The following is a 16,006-nucleotide window of genomic DNA, read 5'->3' as shown; positions in this document are numbered from 1 at the left end:
TTTTAAAATGTATATCTCAGAAATAACTAAATTTCCTTGTCAATTGCATTATTATGACCTTTCATCAAATCTTTAACCGTGGTCATTTTTAAGTCTTTTATCATTTACAGACAGTTCTGGGTGTACTCTGAAGCTTCTGCAAATATGTTCCTATAAAAGGGTTTCATCTTCAAGGAATTGATGGAAAAGACTCAACAAGTACAGGTTTCTGGTAACTGACTATACTGCTGAACTGAATGAATAAGCATGTTCAGAACTCTAATGGAAAACTGATGAACTCATAAAAGTGCTAACAAAAGATCAAGACAAAAAAAATTAATTACATGGGACTGAGTGAACTGATGAGGATGATTATAATTTTTGTGACTTTCTGTTTGAACAACAACAAAAAAAATCCCCTCCAAAAAATTTTTTTAAATAAATAAATAAATAAGAATCAATTCAATATACCAGACCCTGCCTTCTTAAATGTAACTCTTATTGGATAGATTTGGTTACATGACAATATGGACTCATAATGATCATAACAACCATCCATCATGGAACACCTGCTGGCGGCCAGTCACGAAATGCTTTATATGTTAGCTCATTTTGTGAATTAGGTTCAGAGATGAGCCTAAGGAAGAAACTGAGGTTCAGAGATGCCAAGATTACACAACCAGAACGTGGCAAAGTCAGCATTCAAGTCCAGGTCTCCTTGACTCCAAGGTCCCTTCAATCTCTCCCCACTGTCTCGATCATGATCCAGTTTTCACAAATAACACTGCTACCTGAGGTTCCCCTCCACTTGGTCATTGAGTATAATGGAAAAGCCTAATATGACGGTCAACAATAGTATCCTACATCATGTTCATATTGAGCAAAGCATTATGGAGGGCCCTGGCCTTAAGGAGTCTACAATATAATGGAGCAGGAGCTACATGCAAATAAATTAAATGCAGCCAACAGATTTTCCACACGCCAGAAACAGCTAGTTTGAAAACATAATGGAAAACAAGTTCCACCAACAAGAGCACCCAAAGTACCCCAGAATAAACATTTAAAAATTTGTCAAGCCTTTATGAAGAAACTTACAGAGCATTTATAGGAAGATATAATATAGAACAAATAGAAAGTCAACCGATGTTCCTGGCTGAAAAGACTCAATATTGCAAATATATTAATTCTCTCCAATTTGTTAAATTTAAAAAATAAATTTGCTTTATTGAATCCATTATTGAATCACTGTGATATCAGCACAGAAATAGACCTATACATCAACTCTAAAATCTAATTAACAATGTACATGTGGGAGTTTAGTCTGTGGTAAAAGTGGCATTTCAACCTAATGGACCCTGGTGGTCCAGTGGTAAAGACTCCAAGTTCCCAAAGCAGGGGACCCAGGTTAGATCCCTCGTCAGCGAACTAGATCCTGCATGCATGCCACAACTAAAGATCTCGCGTGCTGCAGCTAAGACCTGGTGCCTCCAAACAAACTTTAAAAAGACAAAACAAACAAACAAAAAAAACTAGTGGGGAAAGTAGTCAGTAAGTGGTACAAAACAGCTGGCTGTACATTTGGGAAAACAAATTCCTACCTTTCAAGAGACAAAAAAACGAATTCCAGGTGGATTAAAGATTTAAACAGTAAAACAAGCAAAAGAAACAGAAGAAAAAATAACGCAATATTTTTATATGGAGATAGAAAAGGAAGCCTTGCACCACATGCCACTAAGGTCCAAGATCATAATAAAAAAATACTGACATGTTTGACGAGGTAAGAAACAAAAATGTCTGGAAAAGAATAGACACCAAAAAGAAAAAGAAAATGGTAAGCTTCAGAAGAAAATATTTGAGATATATATAATAGTCAAAGAACAATGTATTATTAATTTGAAAAACAAAACAGGGCTTCCCTGGTGGCGCACTGGTTAAGAATCCACCTGCCAATGCAGGGGACACGGGTTCAAGCCCTGGTCCGAGAAGATCCCACATGCCGCAGAGCAACTAAGCCCATGCACCACAACTATGGAGCCTGCGCTCTAGAGCCTGCGAGCCACAACTACTGCGCCCACAAGCCACAACTACTGAAGCCCGTGCGCCTAGAGCCCGTGCTCTGCAACAAGAGAAGCCACCGCAATGAGAAGCCCACGCACTGCAGTGAAGAGTAGCCCCTACTCACCGCAACTAGAGAAAGCCCACGAGCAGCAACAAAGACCCAATGCAGCCAAAAATAAATAAATTAAATAAATAAATAAACCGAAACAAAACAGGGACTTCCCTGGCAGTCCAGTGGTTAAAGACTCCTTGCTTCCACTGCAGGGGGCACAGGTTTGATCCCTGGCCGGGAACTAAGATCCTGCATACAGTGACTCACGGTCAAAAAAATAAATAAACAGAGTTCAGAAAATATGTTATTCATTAATGTTAAATATAAAAGGCATAAAAAAGAAAAGACAAATATAAATTAGATTACTGCAGTGGTTATTTTCATGGGATGGTAAGGAGACTTTTACTGCTGTATTGTCTGAATTTCAACAGTGATCACTGTTCACTACAAGTGAACACTACAAGAAAAAAAACTATAAAAATATTTCCATTTTTGAAAAACAACAATAAGTAAAAGAATAGTCCTTTACAGGAGAACTTAATACTCTACAAGAAGCAACGTGAATTAGTGAGTGCTTAAAAGTCCCCAGCTTGTGGAATATTCGGAAACTCTCCAGTGACCTAAGAAATTGGATGATTCAAAATTAGTGACTTTTCCTTCTGAGATGCTAGTCTCTAAAAAGCAATGACAGTAGATTTGCTGGCCCATGAAAGTAGTCATGAGGTCTAAAAGCTTGTTTTAAAAGAAATGGACAAAAGTGAAATGTCTCCCTTCTCCTTCCCAGGGGTCCATCTTCTCTTTCTGCTCCACCTTCAAGATTTTGCCAAACTATCAAGGGAAAGACAGAAATACCTGTGCTGTTTTATATTACCTGCTGTGGGTTTTATTCTCAATTATTCCTTTTGCATAAAAATAGAAAACAGGGCTTCCCTGGTGACGCAGTGGTTGAGAGTCCGCCTGCCGATGCAAGGGACACGGGTTCGTGCCCCGGTCCGGGAAGATCCCACGTGCCGCGGAGCGACTGGGCCTGTGAGCCATGGCCACTGAGCCTGCGCGTCCGGAGCCTGTGCTCCGCCGCAACAAGAGAGGCCACGGCAGTGAGAGGCCCGCGTACTACAAAAAAAAAGAAAACAAAGAAAATGGAGGAGGAGGTGGAGGAGGAACAGAGGATGTAGGGCAGGGAGAGAAGGGAAAGATTCTCAGCTCTAAACCTTTGAAAATAGATTTTGGAAACTCCCTGAAGAGAGAGTCCATGGAAAGAAAAGGTTTGCGACAGCAGAAGCCAACAGTAATGCTACAAATTGCGAAGAATGCCTGAAGGGTGGGCAGCTCCCCACCCGGGCCTGCTGGAGTCTCCCCAGGCTGGAGGAGGGCAGAGGGTCCATAGGAAGCCATGCAGCCACAGAGCCCCGGCTGGGAGATGAGGGGTGATGGATTGTGGGATGAGAAGACTCTCAGCCAACTGGGGATCCAAGGGCTTGCTTCCCAGGTGAGGTAAAGTCTGAGAGCTGCTCCCCCGTGACAACAGACTGACAGCATGACAGGAGGGGTGGCAGCATGCTGTGTTGGCCAGAGTCCTGAGACAGCCTCTTGAACCTCCCAAAGCCTCAGAATGCCATGAGGGAGCGTCAGAAAGTTTCCTTTGCCCCTAAGAGGGCCACAGAAGTGGTTGAGAGAGAGCCAGAGTGCATGAGGGAGCCTGCAGGTTCCAAGGAGAGCATGTGAACTGATGACCACAGACAGAAAACAAACATTAGCAGCAGATGCCACCTTAGAGAGACGAAGATCATGACTCAGGAGATCTCCCCTCCACCAAGTTCCTCACACACGTAGATGGCCTCCCCATGTAGAAAGAAGGGAAGGGGGAAATTCTGAGTTTACTGAGGACACCTCGCACTGACTAGATTAAGCTCAGGTATCGGGTAACATGAGGCTCACGAGAAAGGTCGAGTTGTGTTATAAATTATGTTTTACGTTGCTGTAGGCCGGAATTTGTGGGCTGTGCAAAGTTGACCCACCACACTAGCTTCACAGGATTGTTTTAATATAACAAGGTGAGCCCAAGAGGGGGACAGTCCCATATACACCTCTCCAATTATCTGATGCTTGCTGTTGTTACTACAGCTCATGACTTCATTGCCCAGTGGCTTTCAGCTCCACTATTTACTAAACAGAAGGAGCAACACAATGTGGCCAAGTTTATTAAGCTTATTTTTACAGCAAGCAAGAATATACCAGGGCATTACCTCAGAATTAACATATTTCATTTTCCCACATATAAGTAATGTGACCAGTGCTTGTAATTCAGTCAACCCACCTGTAACACAAGATATTATCTCTAAGTTGATAAGACACATTGGTTCAAGATTTCCTTTATATAAAATGATTCAACAAGGCATTTTTCTCAGGTGCTACAGTCCAGACCAGTTTTGCTGCTTGCTTGTCAAATACAATTTGATTGTACTGGGTTAAAATAAACTCAGTCAACTATCTGTCTTCACCTCCTGTCAGGCACCCCAGAAGGACATCGACTGTTTTTCCTTTAAAGTTACACCATTGGAAGCAAGAAAGTAATTGTCATTAATGTATTTATCATACTAAAGATTGCAACTACATATCTATGGTATGCTAAGTATTTTGCATAATTACTTAATTTAAACTTGAGAACTATCCCTATTTTATAAATTAGCAAACCGAGTCTCAGAGAGTTAAGTTACGATAAAGGCACAGAGTAAATGGCAGTTTTTGGATCCAAGTGTGTCTGACTTCTTCCAACTCTACCACAATGTCTTGCTAATGAAAATATCTAAGCTTATGCCCAGGGAGATCAGCTTGGTGCTTTGTGACCACCTAGAGGGGTGGGATAGGGAGGGTGGGAGGGAGAGGCAAGAGGGAGGAGATATGGGGATATATGTATATGTATAGCTGATTCACTTTGTTGTACAGCAGAAACTAACACACCATTGTAAAGCAATTATACTCCAATAAAGATGTTAAAAAAAAAAAGAAAAGAAAATATCTAAGCTTATCTGAAGCACTTTTTAAAATTCTTGTCAAGAAACTCGAGGTCTAGGATAACAAGTCATTCTACCACTCCTACCCTTCTCATCTCCTACCCACTCCACGACACACCCTTCCTCTATCACACACTCACATCCATTCCCTGAACCCGCCTGCCTTCTTCCAAGCCTTCACAGAGCTGTTCCCTCTGCTTAGACTGTCCTACCTTTCCTCCCCAATTAAGAGAATTCCAACCCACCCTCTCCGTCAGACAGTGACTTTGAAAGCTTTGCTCCCTCTCCCAGGGAGAATTAGTAGCCTCCACTCCAGCTTGTGCGATTAGTTTATCTTTCAATCATAGTGCACACCTGTCACTTGAGATTGGCACTTGTCTACATGTGTCTCTGTGACCACTACTAGAACATGAACTCCTAAAAGTCATGGTCTGGAACCTATCTTTTTGCATACCTGTGAGTCCAAGCACTTAGGGAGCGCACAGTGGGAGTTCAGCAAGTACTTGCTGAATTCATGAATGAATCTCATTTTAAATCAAGGTCTATTATTTTACATGTCCTAGATTGAGAATGAATCCTACGTAGGTAAACACTGTGAAGTAACTGGCTCCTAAATGATTTTAAGGATGACGACGAAGAAAGGCTTCACTTAACCAAAGCCAGTTTTTCCAGAGACTTTGCCCGGTCTCATCACAGTTTCAGCCCAGGCAAGGAAGGGCCCCGCCTCCCTGCCTGCCAATCAATCGCTCCTCGCGCCTGCGCAGACACCGCCCCTCCCGGAGCCACGCCCCAGTCAGCACTCCGAGACTGTTGTGGGCGGTTAGGCCCGGCGGAGTCGCCCACTATGACGATCGCCTACAGCTGCATTGCAAATGGCCGAGCGGTCCTAGCGGAGCTGGCCCTAACCGGCGGCTCTTATCAGGTACTCCTGGGTCGTCACCTCGGCCTTCGCAGGTTCCACTTTTCGAGGGTGGCGCCCACTGGACCCGCCCCTCAGGACGGAGCGCCGAGGGGCTGCCCGGAGCGGGCTGTTGAGGCGTGAGGAGGCCCCGCTCCCGCGTACGGCCTAGCCTGCGAGATGGTGAATCCCTGGCGTGAGCCACTCGCGCTCCCGGCCGGCCGAGCCGCAAGTGCGCCGCCCAGGGGTTAGGGTTGGTGCTGCACGCGACATACTTGTGATTTGCAGTCACGTTTAATTCCGGAGACCCTTAAAGATTTTCTCTCCCCCGCGGGGAAATGGCCTGGAGTTCAACACACATTTATCGAACGTGTTTTAGTTGCAAAATCCCGGGGTAAAGGTGTAGGCGATGCAACAAGGAAGAAAAGACGGCGCCTGGAGTTGTCCCTTGATGAGCACATTGCCCTTTTATACCCAAGGGCTGCATTCGTTCTCCTCCAATGTAAAAAGTATTTCAATGGCGAGAGATGGAGATTGTTCCTGTAGCACTCAAGATGGGTGACTGCTTACCAACCACAGAGGAGGTGCTTGGCTTAAAAGTATTACAAGAGTGAGCACTAGCCTGCCACAGGAAAGGGGAATGGGGACTCCATGCAGAGGGAACAGAATGGCGTGTTTAGGGGAACCGCAAGAACCTCAGTGTGGCTAGAGCACAGGATCGCAGTATATAGGAGCTAAAGCGGAGGTCAGAAAAGTGGACAGAGAATAGTTGATGGAAGGTCCTATATTCAGCTTGTTCTCTTATCCGAGGGAAACCAGGGAGCGGTTAAAGATTTATAAATGGAGGAATCGCAAGATCTGATCCATTTACTGGAATTTTGGTCTGGTTACAATACAGAAGGGGGATTGGAGGGAAGAGAACCAGTTTGGATGGTGGTGTTATAGTTTATCTAGGAGATCTAAAGTCCTGAGCTAAGGCAATGACAGTGAAGAAGGAGAGGAGTGGGCAGATCCTAAAGAGACTTTGCAAACTAACCCTCAGGAGTTAATGACTGGCTGGATATGTAGGATAGGGGACAGGGCCATGCCTAGGATGATTCTCAGTTTTCTTTTTTTTTTTTTTTTTAATCTTTTGTCCCCAGCTTTATTGAGATATAATTGGCATATAACATTTTGTAAGTTTAAGGTGTACAATGTGAAGATTTGTCAAATTTTTTTCTTAGGTGGCATTAAACAAGATAGAAACTACAGATGGAGGGGCAGGATTCTGGGGGAAGAAGTCAGAGGAAATGCAAGGGCGGAAAGTACAATTTGGGACAGGTTGAATTTTGTTGCCGGTTGGAAATAGCCAATCTATTTGTGTGTTTATTCCTCCATCTTATTCCCAAAAGATTTAAGTCATTATAAGTTCCAATAGGTAGCAGTCAGAGGGTCAGGGCTAACAGTTAAAGATGGTAGAAGTGGGTAAGATTGCCCAAGTGAGAAGAAAGGAGTACCAAAAGGCAGAACACTGTTAAGAATAGAATAGAGAGGCTGGTCACCAAATGAGAGCAGTGGTATTCTGAAAGCTGAGAGAAGAAAATTACAAGAATGTCTCATGACCCAAAGAAGTTGACCAAGATCCAAGAGGTGTTCATTGGACTGACAATTAGGAAATGGTAAGTGGTCCTACTGATAGTGGTAGAGGTAGAGGCAGAAGAAGCCAGGTTGCTTTAGGCCAAGTGAATGGGAGACCAGGAAGTAGAGAGAGTGAAGTTAGACTGTTCTTTCAAGAATTTAGAAAGGGACTGAGAGAGGGTGAAAGCTAGAAGAAGTATGGTCCAGGAAAGGGCCTCATTTTTTAATACAGGGAAAACCTTCACCTGAATATAGGCTAATGGAGAGGAGAAGAGGTTGAAGATATAAGGGGCAGTGATTATTGGTTAGAGCAAGACCTGAAGGAGCACAAAGGGATGGATCCAATGTGGCAGTAGAGATGTGAGCCTTGGTTTAGAGGAATGCTGTCTTTCTCTTGGGGGAAGGAGGGGGTGTGGATATAGACATGGAATTTAGTCTCCTTCTGAGGCTCTCCTCTGTGCCAGTCCCTTGAATGCCATGTTCTTCAGGGTTCTAACTTTAGTCCTCTTTTAACTTGACACATTCGTTCACAGAAATGGACACCTTTATTTTGATCACTGCCAAATCTGCTTGCAAGGTAATCTCTTTCCATGAGTAGATTGCCTAATAGAAGAAGTTCAAGCATATCATGTCCAGCACTAAATTAATTCTTTCCTAGTGGATTCCTCCTCGTGTATTTCTAATCTTGCCACATAGCTCTACTAAGCCATTCAAGCTGGAAACTGGGAGTCATCTTTCATTTTTCCCTCTTCTGCACCCTCAAATGTGTTCTTTGCCACCAAGTTTTATCAGTTCCATCTCCTGAGTATATCTTGAATCCATCTCCTTGTTTCTGAACCACATCTTCATCAAGGCCCTTATTACTTCTCACCAGCGTTATTGAAGATGCCTCCTAACTCATCTCCCAGACCTCAGCCTTGTCCCTCTCAAAACCAGCCTCCGCACTGCTGCTCAGAGGCTTGTTCCTAAAAGCAAATATGATCATCCTGTCACTCCCCTGCTTAAATTTTGCGATACGCGGGCCTCTCACTGTTGTGGCCTCTCCCGTTGTGGAGCACAGGCTCCGGACATGGAGGCTCAGCGGCCATGGCTCACGGGCCCAGCCACTCCGCGGCATGTGGGATCTTCGCAGACCAGGGCTCGAACCCGTGTCCCCTGCATCGGCAGGCGGACTCTCAACCACTGCACCACCAGGGAAGCCCTGATTACTTGCACTGTAAAGTTCATAGTCCTTAGCCTGGCATTCACAGCCCTCCCTGGTAGGGCTTTTCCATGATTACCTCCTTCTCTTTCCCAGCTGTCCCTGTGCTCCAGCCATCCTGAACTTCATGCTGCTCTCCAGTCTCACCAAGGTCTCCCTTCCAATCTCCTATTCCCTCTCCCCGGAACCCACTTGTCTCCATTTTTTAGCAGTGTCACCTCTTCTGTGCTCTGAGATGTTTCTCAATTCCTCCTTGAAGCCTTCTCTATGCCCAGGCTAATTTACATCCCTTTACCAAACTACTTGCCAGGTTGAACTGGAATCTTCTTTTACTTATCTGTCTCTGCCATCGGACTCCTTCAGGACAGGGACTGTTTTCATCTCTGTCCTTACAGTGGACAATGCCTGGACATAGTATGTTCTCAATAACTACTTCATTAATTACGAAGGGAGAGAGTCAGAAAGTTGAAGGAGTTTATAAGCCCATTGGCCTCTCTTTATGAAGCATGCAGGGAGGTAAGAAAGTGGAAGATGGTGGAGCAGTATGCAGTTGGGTGACAGGATTAAAGGTCTGGAATGACTGCTGTGTGGAAGGCTGACCAGGGAGAAGGAGCTTTAAGGCACAGTTCTATCCTATCTTCCTTTGGTGCTAAATATTAATGTCACAAATATTTTATACTCATTAGAAAACATTAGTACCTACCAAAGCTTAATCATGAAATCAGATGGAACTGGACAGGACTGTAGAGATCATCTTACCCAATCCTTTCATTCTTCACACAAGGAAACAGACCCAGACAAGTCATTTTCTTAGGTTGTGCAGCACTTCAGCTCCAGAAATGGCACTACAGTCCAGTGTGTCGATTATTTTACTGCCTCATGTTGCTATTTGCTTTGTTTCACATTTTTCTATGATTTCATAGTTTATATACTCTCAAAGAGACACTTTGGGAAGGCTAGGGGAATATGTTCCAGTGATGAGAATAGAGTAACTGAAAGATTATGTATTCTCTTAATTCCCTTAATGTTTCTTAGGAAATCCTTTCCTAGAGAATATTGCCTGGATTTTTCTGGTAATACCAAGAATTTCAAGTTTTACTCTCTACCGTTAATAACAAGCTTTTCTCTCCCAAAAAATTTTTATTTCAAGTGTCATTTTTTGAAAATGAAAAGTTAATCAGGAGTGTGGCTATTTAAGTCTTCTTAGGTAACTTTCAGTTTCCTTTCACACTTCTAAAGTCAATTAATGGGATTCCATATAATTAACTGTATTTAAGGTATTCTGGATAATCATAATACCTTGCAAATTTTCTCCCAAAGAATGAGCCTTATAAGAAACAAGTAGGGGGGCTTCCCTGGTGGCGCAGTGGTTGAGAGTCCACCTGCCGATGCAGGGGACACGGGTTCATGCCCCGGTCCGGGAAGATCCCACATGCCGCAGAGCGGCTGGGCCTGTGAGCCATGGCCGCTGAGCCTGCGCGTCTGGAGCCTGTTCTCCGCAACAGGAGAGGCCACAACAGTGAGAGGCCCGCTTACCGCAAAAAAAAAAAAAAAAAAAGAAACAAGTAGGGACTTCCCTGGTGGTGCAGTGGTTAAGACTCCTCCTGCCAATGCAGGGGACACGGGTTCAATCCCTGGTCCGGGAAGATCCCACATGCCACGGAGCAACTAAGCCCATGCACCACAACTGCTGAGGCTGTGCTCTAGAGCCTGCAAGCCACAACTACTGAGCCCGTGTGCCTGGAGCCCGCGCACTGCAACTACTGAAGCCTGTGCGCTGCAGGGCCCGCGTGCTGCAACTACTAAGCCTGCATGCTGCAACTACTGAAGCCTGCACGCCTAGAGCCCATGCTCTGCAACAAGAGAAGCCACCGCAACAAGAAGCCCATGCACCACAACGAAGAGTAACCTCCCACTCGCCTCAACTAGAGAAAGCCCACGCGCAGCAACGAAGACCCAACGCAGCCAAACAAAAAAAAAAGAAAAGTAGAAGGGATCTTAGCAATTATTTGTTTAATAGAAAGATGTAAGTGAATTATAATGAGTAAAATTTTTATCTTAATCTAAAAAAAAGATAGAAGACTGCATAGGTTATTCAGAGACTAAAAGCTGAATACTTTTAATCCATTAACATTTTATGTATAGCTTCTTCGAAGTCACTGAAAAGATATTTGATTAGATAGTCAAATATCTTCCCAGTCATATTAATAATGTGCTGTGAAAAGGACTAATTAGTGCAACTTTTATTTGCACACTTATATGTATATACACAAAGTATATGTATATTTATGTAATTTTAATATTTTCCTTCATATTCATATGAACATTTCATGATAACTTGCCTCTTACCATGCATTATGAATAACCACCCATTAGTTCTCCTAGTAAACAGTTGTTCCTTAATAAACTAAACAAAACATTGGTAAATTAAGCAGATGAGTAATGAAAGACACTACAATCTTCTACAAAGTAAATGCTGACAATTTATTTTTAGGAAGCAGCGGCAACAGTGCTTAAACTAGTGCTTCTTAGAGCTGAACCAAAGACCATAATTCAAATGGGAAGGTAAGGAATATTCTAATAAAAGTCTATTTTTTAATCATTACCAGCTGATAATTACAGTGATAATGACATGGGGGAAAATGTTTCTTATACAGACTCTTGACTGAACCCTCAGAAAGGAGAACTTCTATATGTAAAATTATAAAATCATGAATGAGAATGATGAACATTAAATTCAAGATAGTGGTTACCTCTGCAGAAGAGAAAGGAGGAGAAATTGAGGAAGGGTATACAGGGGACATTAATTGTATCTGTAACATTTTGACTGAATGGTAGGTCTACAAGTGTTCTTGTTATCTTATTCTCCATACCTTTTTAGTTATCCCCAAAATATTTCATTAATAAAAAAGGAAACTTCCACTTGAAAATATCTTTAATAACATCACTCTACTTGGGACATCACATGGTATGGCTTAAACCATGTAATGTCCCAAGTAAACATTTGCTAGTAAAACAGGTGGGGAATAAGAGATCTATTATTTTTAGACTCATCATTGTTGTTTTAAGAGGAGGTTTGTTTTAACCTTTATATTGTAAAATAAAACAAAATACAAAAGCCACATCAAGCAAATGTATAGTTTTATGAAGTTTCTCAAAGGACCTCCCCCAACCAACTGCAACAACCATCTAAGCCAAAAAATAGAATGCTGCCATGTATCCCCAAAACTCCCTACCACGTATCCTGCCCCATTCACAGTTTCCTCCCTCCCCACCAAATCAACCACCATTCCAAATTCTGTAGCAGTCACTTATCCTGTTTCTTCATTGCCTCAGCACCTAAATGAGCATCCTCAGGCACAAGAGCCCAATCCTGCCCATTTTTTAATTTGGTGTCTTTTAAGTCTCTTTAATCCATATATTCCCCCTCCACCACTTTTCTTTCCTTACAATTTATTGTTGAAGAACCTATAGAGTTTCCCCCAGTCTGGTTTTGCTGATAGCATATTCAAAATGCAGTTCACCATGGTCCAAGTGGCTGGATCCAGTGGCCTAATCCCTTTGGCAAGACTGCAGGTGTTTTTTCATCAGACGGTATATAATACCTGCTTATATCTCCTTTTGGCATGCTAGTAGCCATTGATATTCATTGCCTACACCCTAGAGCCATTAATTTATTGGGGGTTGCCTAATGGTGATATTCTAGTTTTGTTTTCATTTGTTAGCTGGAATGATTTCACAAACAGATTCTTTCCTCCTCTACTCTTGGCTTACCTATATTGAACATTCTAATTTGAATCTTTTGAAGACCTCTTCCCTGAACTTCAGACTTGTATATCCAACTGCTCATTCCACATATCTGTTGAATGTCTGATGGGCATCTCAGACTTCTGTCCAAAGCCACGCCTCCTCCTGCAGTCTTCCACATACTACCTTTCCAGTTCCTCAGGCCTAAAACCTTCAGGATCCTTGACTTTGGTCTCTTTTACTTCCAAACCCAGCCCATCAGCAAATCCTGTTGTCTTTACCTTCCAAACATATTCAGAATCTGACCACCTCCGCCACCATCCCTTGCTTGGGTGACTTGATATAAAGTTAAGTTCTTTTTTTTTATTATTTTGTTTTTGATTTTTAAGGATTGCACTCTTTAAAGTTTGATTTAATAACATTTTACAATTATGTAAAACATTTATATGGCTCCAAAGTCAAATCTACAAAATGAGTTTCCTTCACAAAGCCTAATTTTCATTGCTTTCTTCACACTACTCTCTCTCCCTCTATGTAGGTAACAATTTCAAATAAGTTCTTACCTTTTCTTTTTTTTCTATAAGAGACACATACGTATATTTGTACTTCCCTTATGTTAGGAAATGAGACTGATACATAAATTGCAGTACATCATACACACTTTTCTCCATCTTGCACTTGTCAGTTAACAATATATCCTAGTTGTCAGGTATTCAAGAGTTTTAATATTTAAGGATGTTTTCTGAGTGTTACCAGTAACACACTAAGCATAAATTTAAAATCACATCCAGTATCAATTTAGATCACATATATAACTTTTGGAGAGATGACAGAATTAGCAACTCTTTTCCTGTGAAGACTCCTCCCTATTTAAAAATAAAAATATTTTCCTAGTGGATATTATGCATGTCAATTAATATCATCATTAAAAATATTTGTAGAGGGCTTCCCTGGTGGCGCAGTGGTTGAGAGTCCGCCTGCCAATGCAGGGGGCAGGGGTTCGTGCCCCGGTCCGGGAGGATCCCGCGTGCCGTGGAGCGGCTGGGCCCGTGGGCCATGGCCGCTGGGCCTGCGCCTCTGGAGCCTGTGCTCCTCAGCGGGAGAGGCCACAGCGGTGAGAGGCCCGCGTACCGCAAAAAAAAAAAATATATATATATATGTAGCATATTGTATTCATGATATGATATATTCATGACATATCTTAAATTTTCTGCCCCTGGGATTATCTTTTCTACCTATTTTTGAGATTCCTCATTCTCATATCTATCCAGTTTAGCATTTGAACAGGTCTGTTGCCTGTTGACCATTTGGATATAGGGTGCTCAAAAATGACTAGATTAAAGCCTAGGCACCAAGCAACTATTTTGGTTGCCATATTCCTAAATTTTCTGGATTGTTGGGTAGTAAAGATGGAGGCACTTTCCAAGAGTCTTCTAGCCTCCTAATAAGTGAGTCTGAGAAGGCACAAAAGTTCTAGAAGTTGGAGTGGTCAGGAAAAGCTACACTTCAGATTACTATAGGGGAGTTTAATTCCCCCTCCCGGACTCATCCTGTTCTCTAGAATATTTGGTCTTGGGAATTCACAGATTTCAAATTCTAATCTATCATAATAGAAAGCCAAGAAGTGCCAAAATTAAATGTCTACCTAAAAATATAAGGATAGTAAAAATCAGTGAACATAGCATTTTCTCTTTGATCAGAATCTAGATTCAGTCTTGGAATGAGAGTAACTTCCATCAAAGGCATGTGAAATATATATGATTAGATAATTAGAATTTTCTCTATTGTAATTTATTTTTATTGATGCAATTTTAAATACATATTCACATTTTAGAGAGTTTTTATTTAACATAGTTTAATTTTTCAAAGGTATGAAAGATTTCTAATCTGATTATAAAAAGTTATCTACATAATTTTGTTTTTTGGGGTTTTTTTTTTTTGCGGTACGCAGGCCTCTCACTGCTGTGGCCTCTCCTGTAGCAGAGCACAGGCTCCGGACGCGCCGGCTCAGCGGCTGTGGCTCACGGGCCTAGGTGCTCCACGGCATGTGGGATCTTCCCGGACCGGGGCACGAACCCGTGTCCCCTGCATCGGCAGGCGGACTCTCATCCACTGTGCCACCAGGGAAGCCCTCTACATAGTTTTTATACTATTAATGAGAGCTTGAAAACGAAATTAAATCCCCTTATCAGTACTTAATTTCTTTAATATTATCATGTAACTGAATGTATTCTTTTCAAAGCTTTGTCTACCATACTCTCTTTATTGACGGAATCACTTACCTATGTGCCTCAGACAATGCCTTAGATACTGTAACACCATCTGCATTTCTTAAAAATGTAAGTAATTTCTTTTACCGCTTTGATTTTTTCAGTTATTGAAATTATGAGGTCTGTTTTATAGTTTATTGGTAATAATGTCCCTAACCAAAAGCAGATCTGTCTATATAGCAGAGCCATTAGTGACCTTCAGAGATTTCTTACCTTCATCCCTCATCTGTCTTCTGCTTCTACAGTTCCCCTAACTCTAAAGCAAGATCTACAAAGATGATTAACCCAGATCATCTTTGGAATCTCTCATATTTATTTTGTTCTTTAAAAATAAGAAAAATTAAGCTTTACTAATATTTAATATACCTTCTCAATAGCATATGTATTTAATTTTCAAATAATTATAGATAAGACACTTCTGGCAGAAAATATGAATCAATTATGAGTTAAATGAAAAAAAAATTTTTAATCAAGATATACTACTTTTAGAGAACGTTTTACCTGAAAGTTGCCAACAAATATGAAATATGATAAATAGAGTACTTATGCGTATGTAGTTATATAGATACATGAGATTTTATAAATTTCTTAAAGGCTAATTACCCTTCTCAATAGATATCATCTACTGCTGACTATCACCCAGTGTCTAACTTCCAACTAGAATAAGACTGTGAAAGGCAGTCTCAGAGACAGACTAGGGCTAAACCATTTATTCTGGTAATTTTATGATCCAAATAGTATGTTTTTTTCTTATTTTAAAAAGTAAATGGGGCTTCCCTGGTGGAGCAGTGGTTGAGAGTCCGCCTGCCGATGCAGGGGACACGGGTTTGTGCCCTGGTCCGGGAAGATCCCACATGCCGGGGAGCGGCTGGGCCCGTGAGCCATGGCCGCTGAGCCTGCGCATCCGAAGCCTGTGCTCTGCAACGGGAGAGGCCACAATAGTGAGAGGCCCGCGTATCGCAAAAAAAAAAAAAAAAAAAAAAAAAGTAAATAATACTAATCTTCAATTTTATTCACAAATATATAATTTAGGAAAAATATTTTAACAAAAAATATTAATGGAAAAATCGGTCAGCTGTACTATAGTTATTAATAGTTATTCTCCAGTCACATTATGCATATATTTCATTTGTTTAGTGTACCAACTTGTTTTAACACAACTCAAACTGT

General features: G+C 41.8%; 1 protein-coding gene across 2 annotated transcripts in view; it reads left to right on the top strand.

Annotated features, from left to right (window-relative positions):
- The first annotated feature begins 5,923 nt into the window (after positions 1 to 5,923).
- Positions 5,924 to 16,006, top strand: part of LOC309794607 (uncharacterized protein) — a 31,621-nt gene continuing 21,538 nt past the window's right edge. The window contains exons 1-3 of one of the 2 annotated variants that reach the window (XM_082606307.1): positions 5,924 to 6,025; positions 11,314 to 11,384; positions 14,809 to 14,905. In XM_082606307.1, the coding sequence (XP_082462433.1) occupies positions 5,948 to 6,025; positions 11,314 to 11,384; positions 14,809 to 14,905 (246 nt within the window). In that variant the 5' untranslated portion in view covers positions 5,924 to 5,947. Of the gene's footprint in view, positions 6,026 to 7,615; positions 7,660 to 11,313; positions 11,385 to 14,808; positions 14,906 to 16,006 lie in introns of those variants that run through there. The other variant, XM_082606308.1, reaches the window with a different exon arrangement.

This window comes from Mesoplodon mirus (assembly GCF_964341445.2).
Source record: "Mesoplodon mirus genome assembly, chromosome: 2".
Taxonomy (NCBI): Eukaryota; Metazoa; Chordata; class Mammalia; order Artiodactyla; family Ziphiidae; genus Mesoplodon; species Mesoplodon mirus.
Note: the sequence above shows the minus strand (reverse complement) of the source record. Positions and strands in the feature narration are given on the sequence as shown.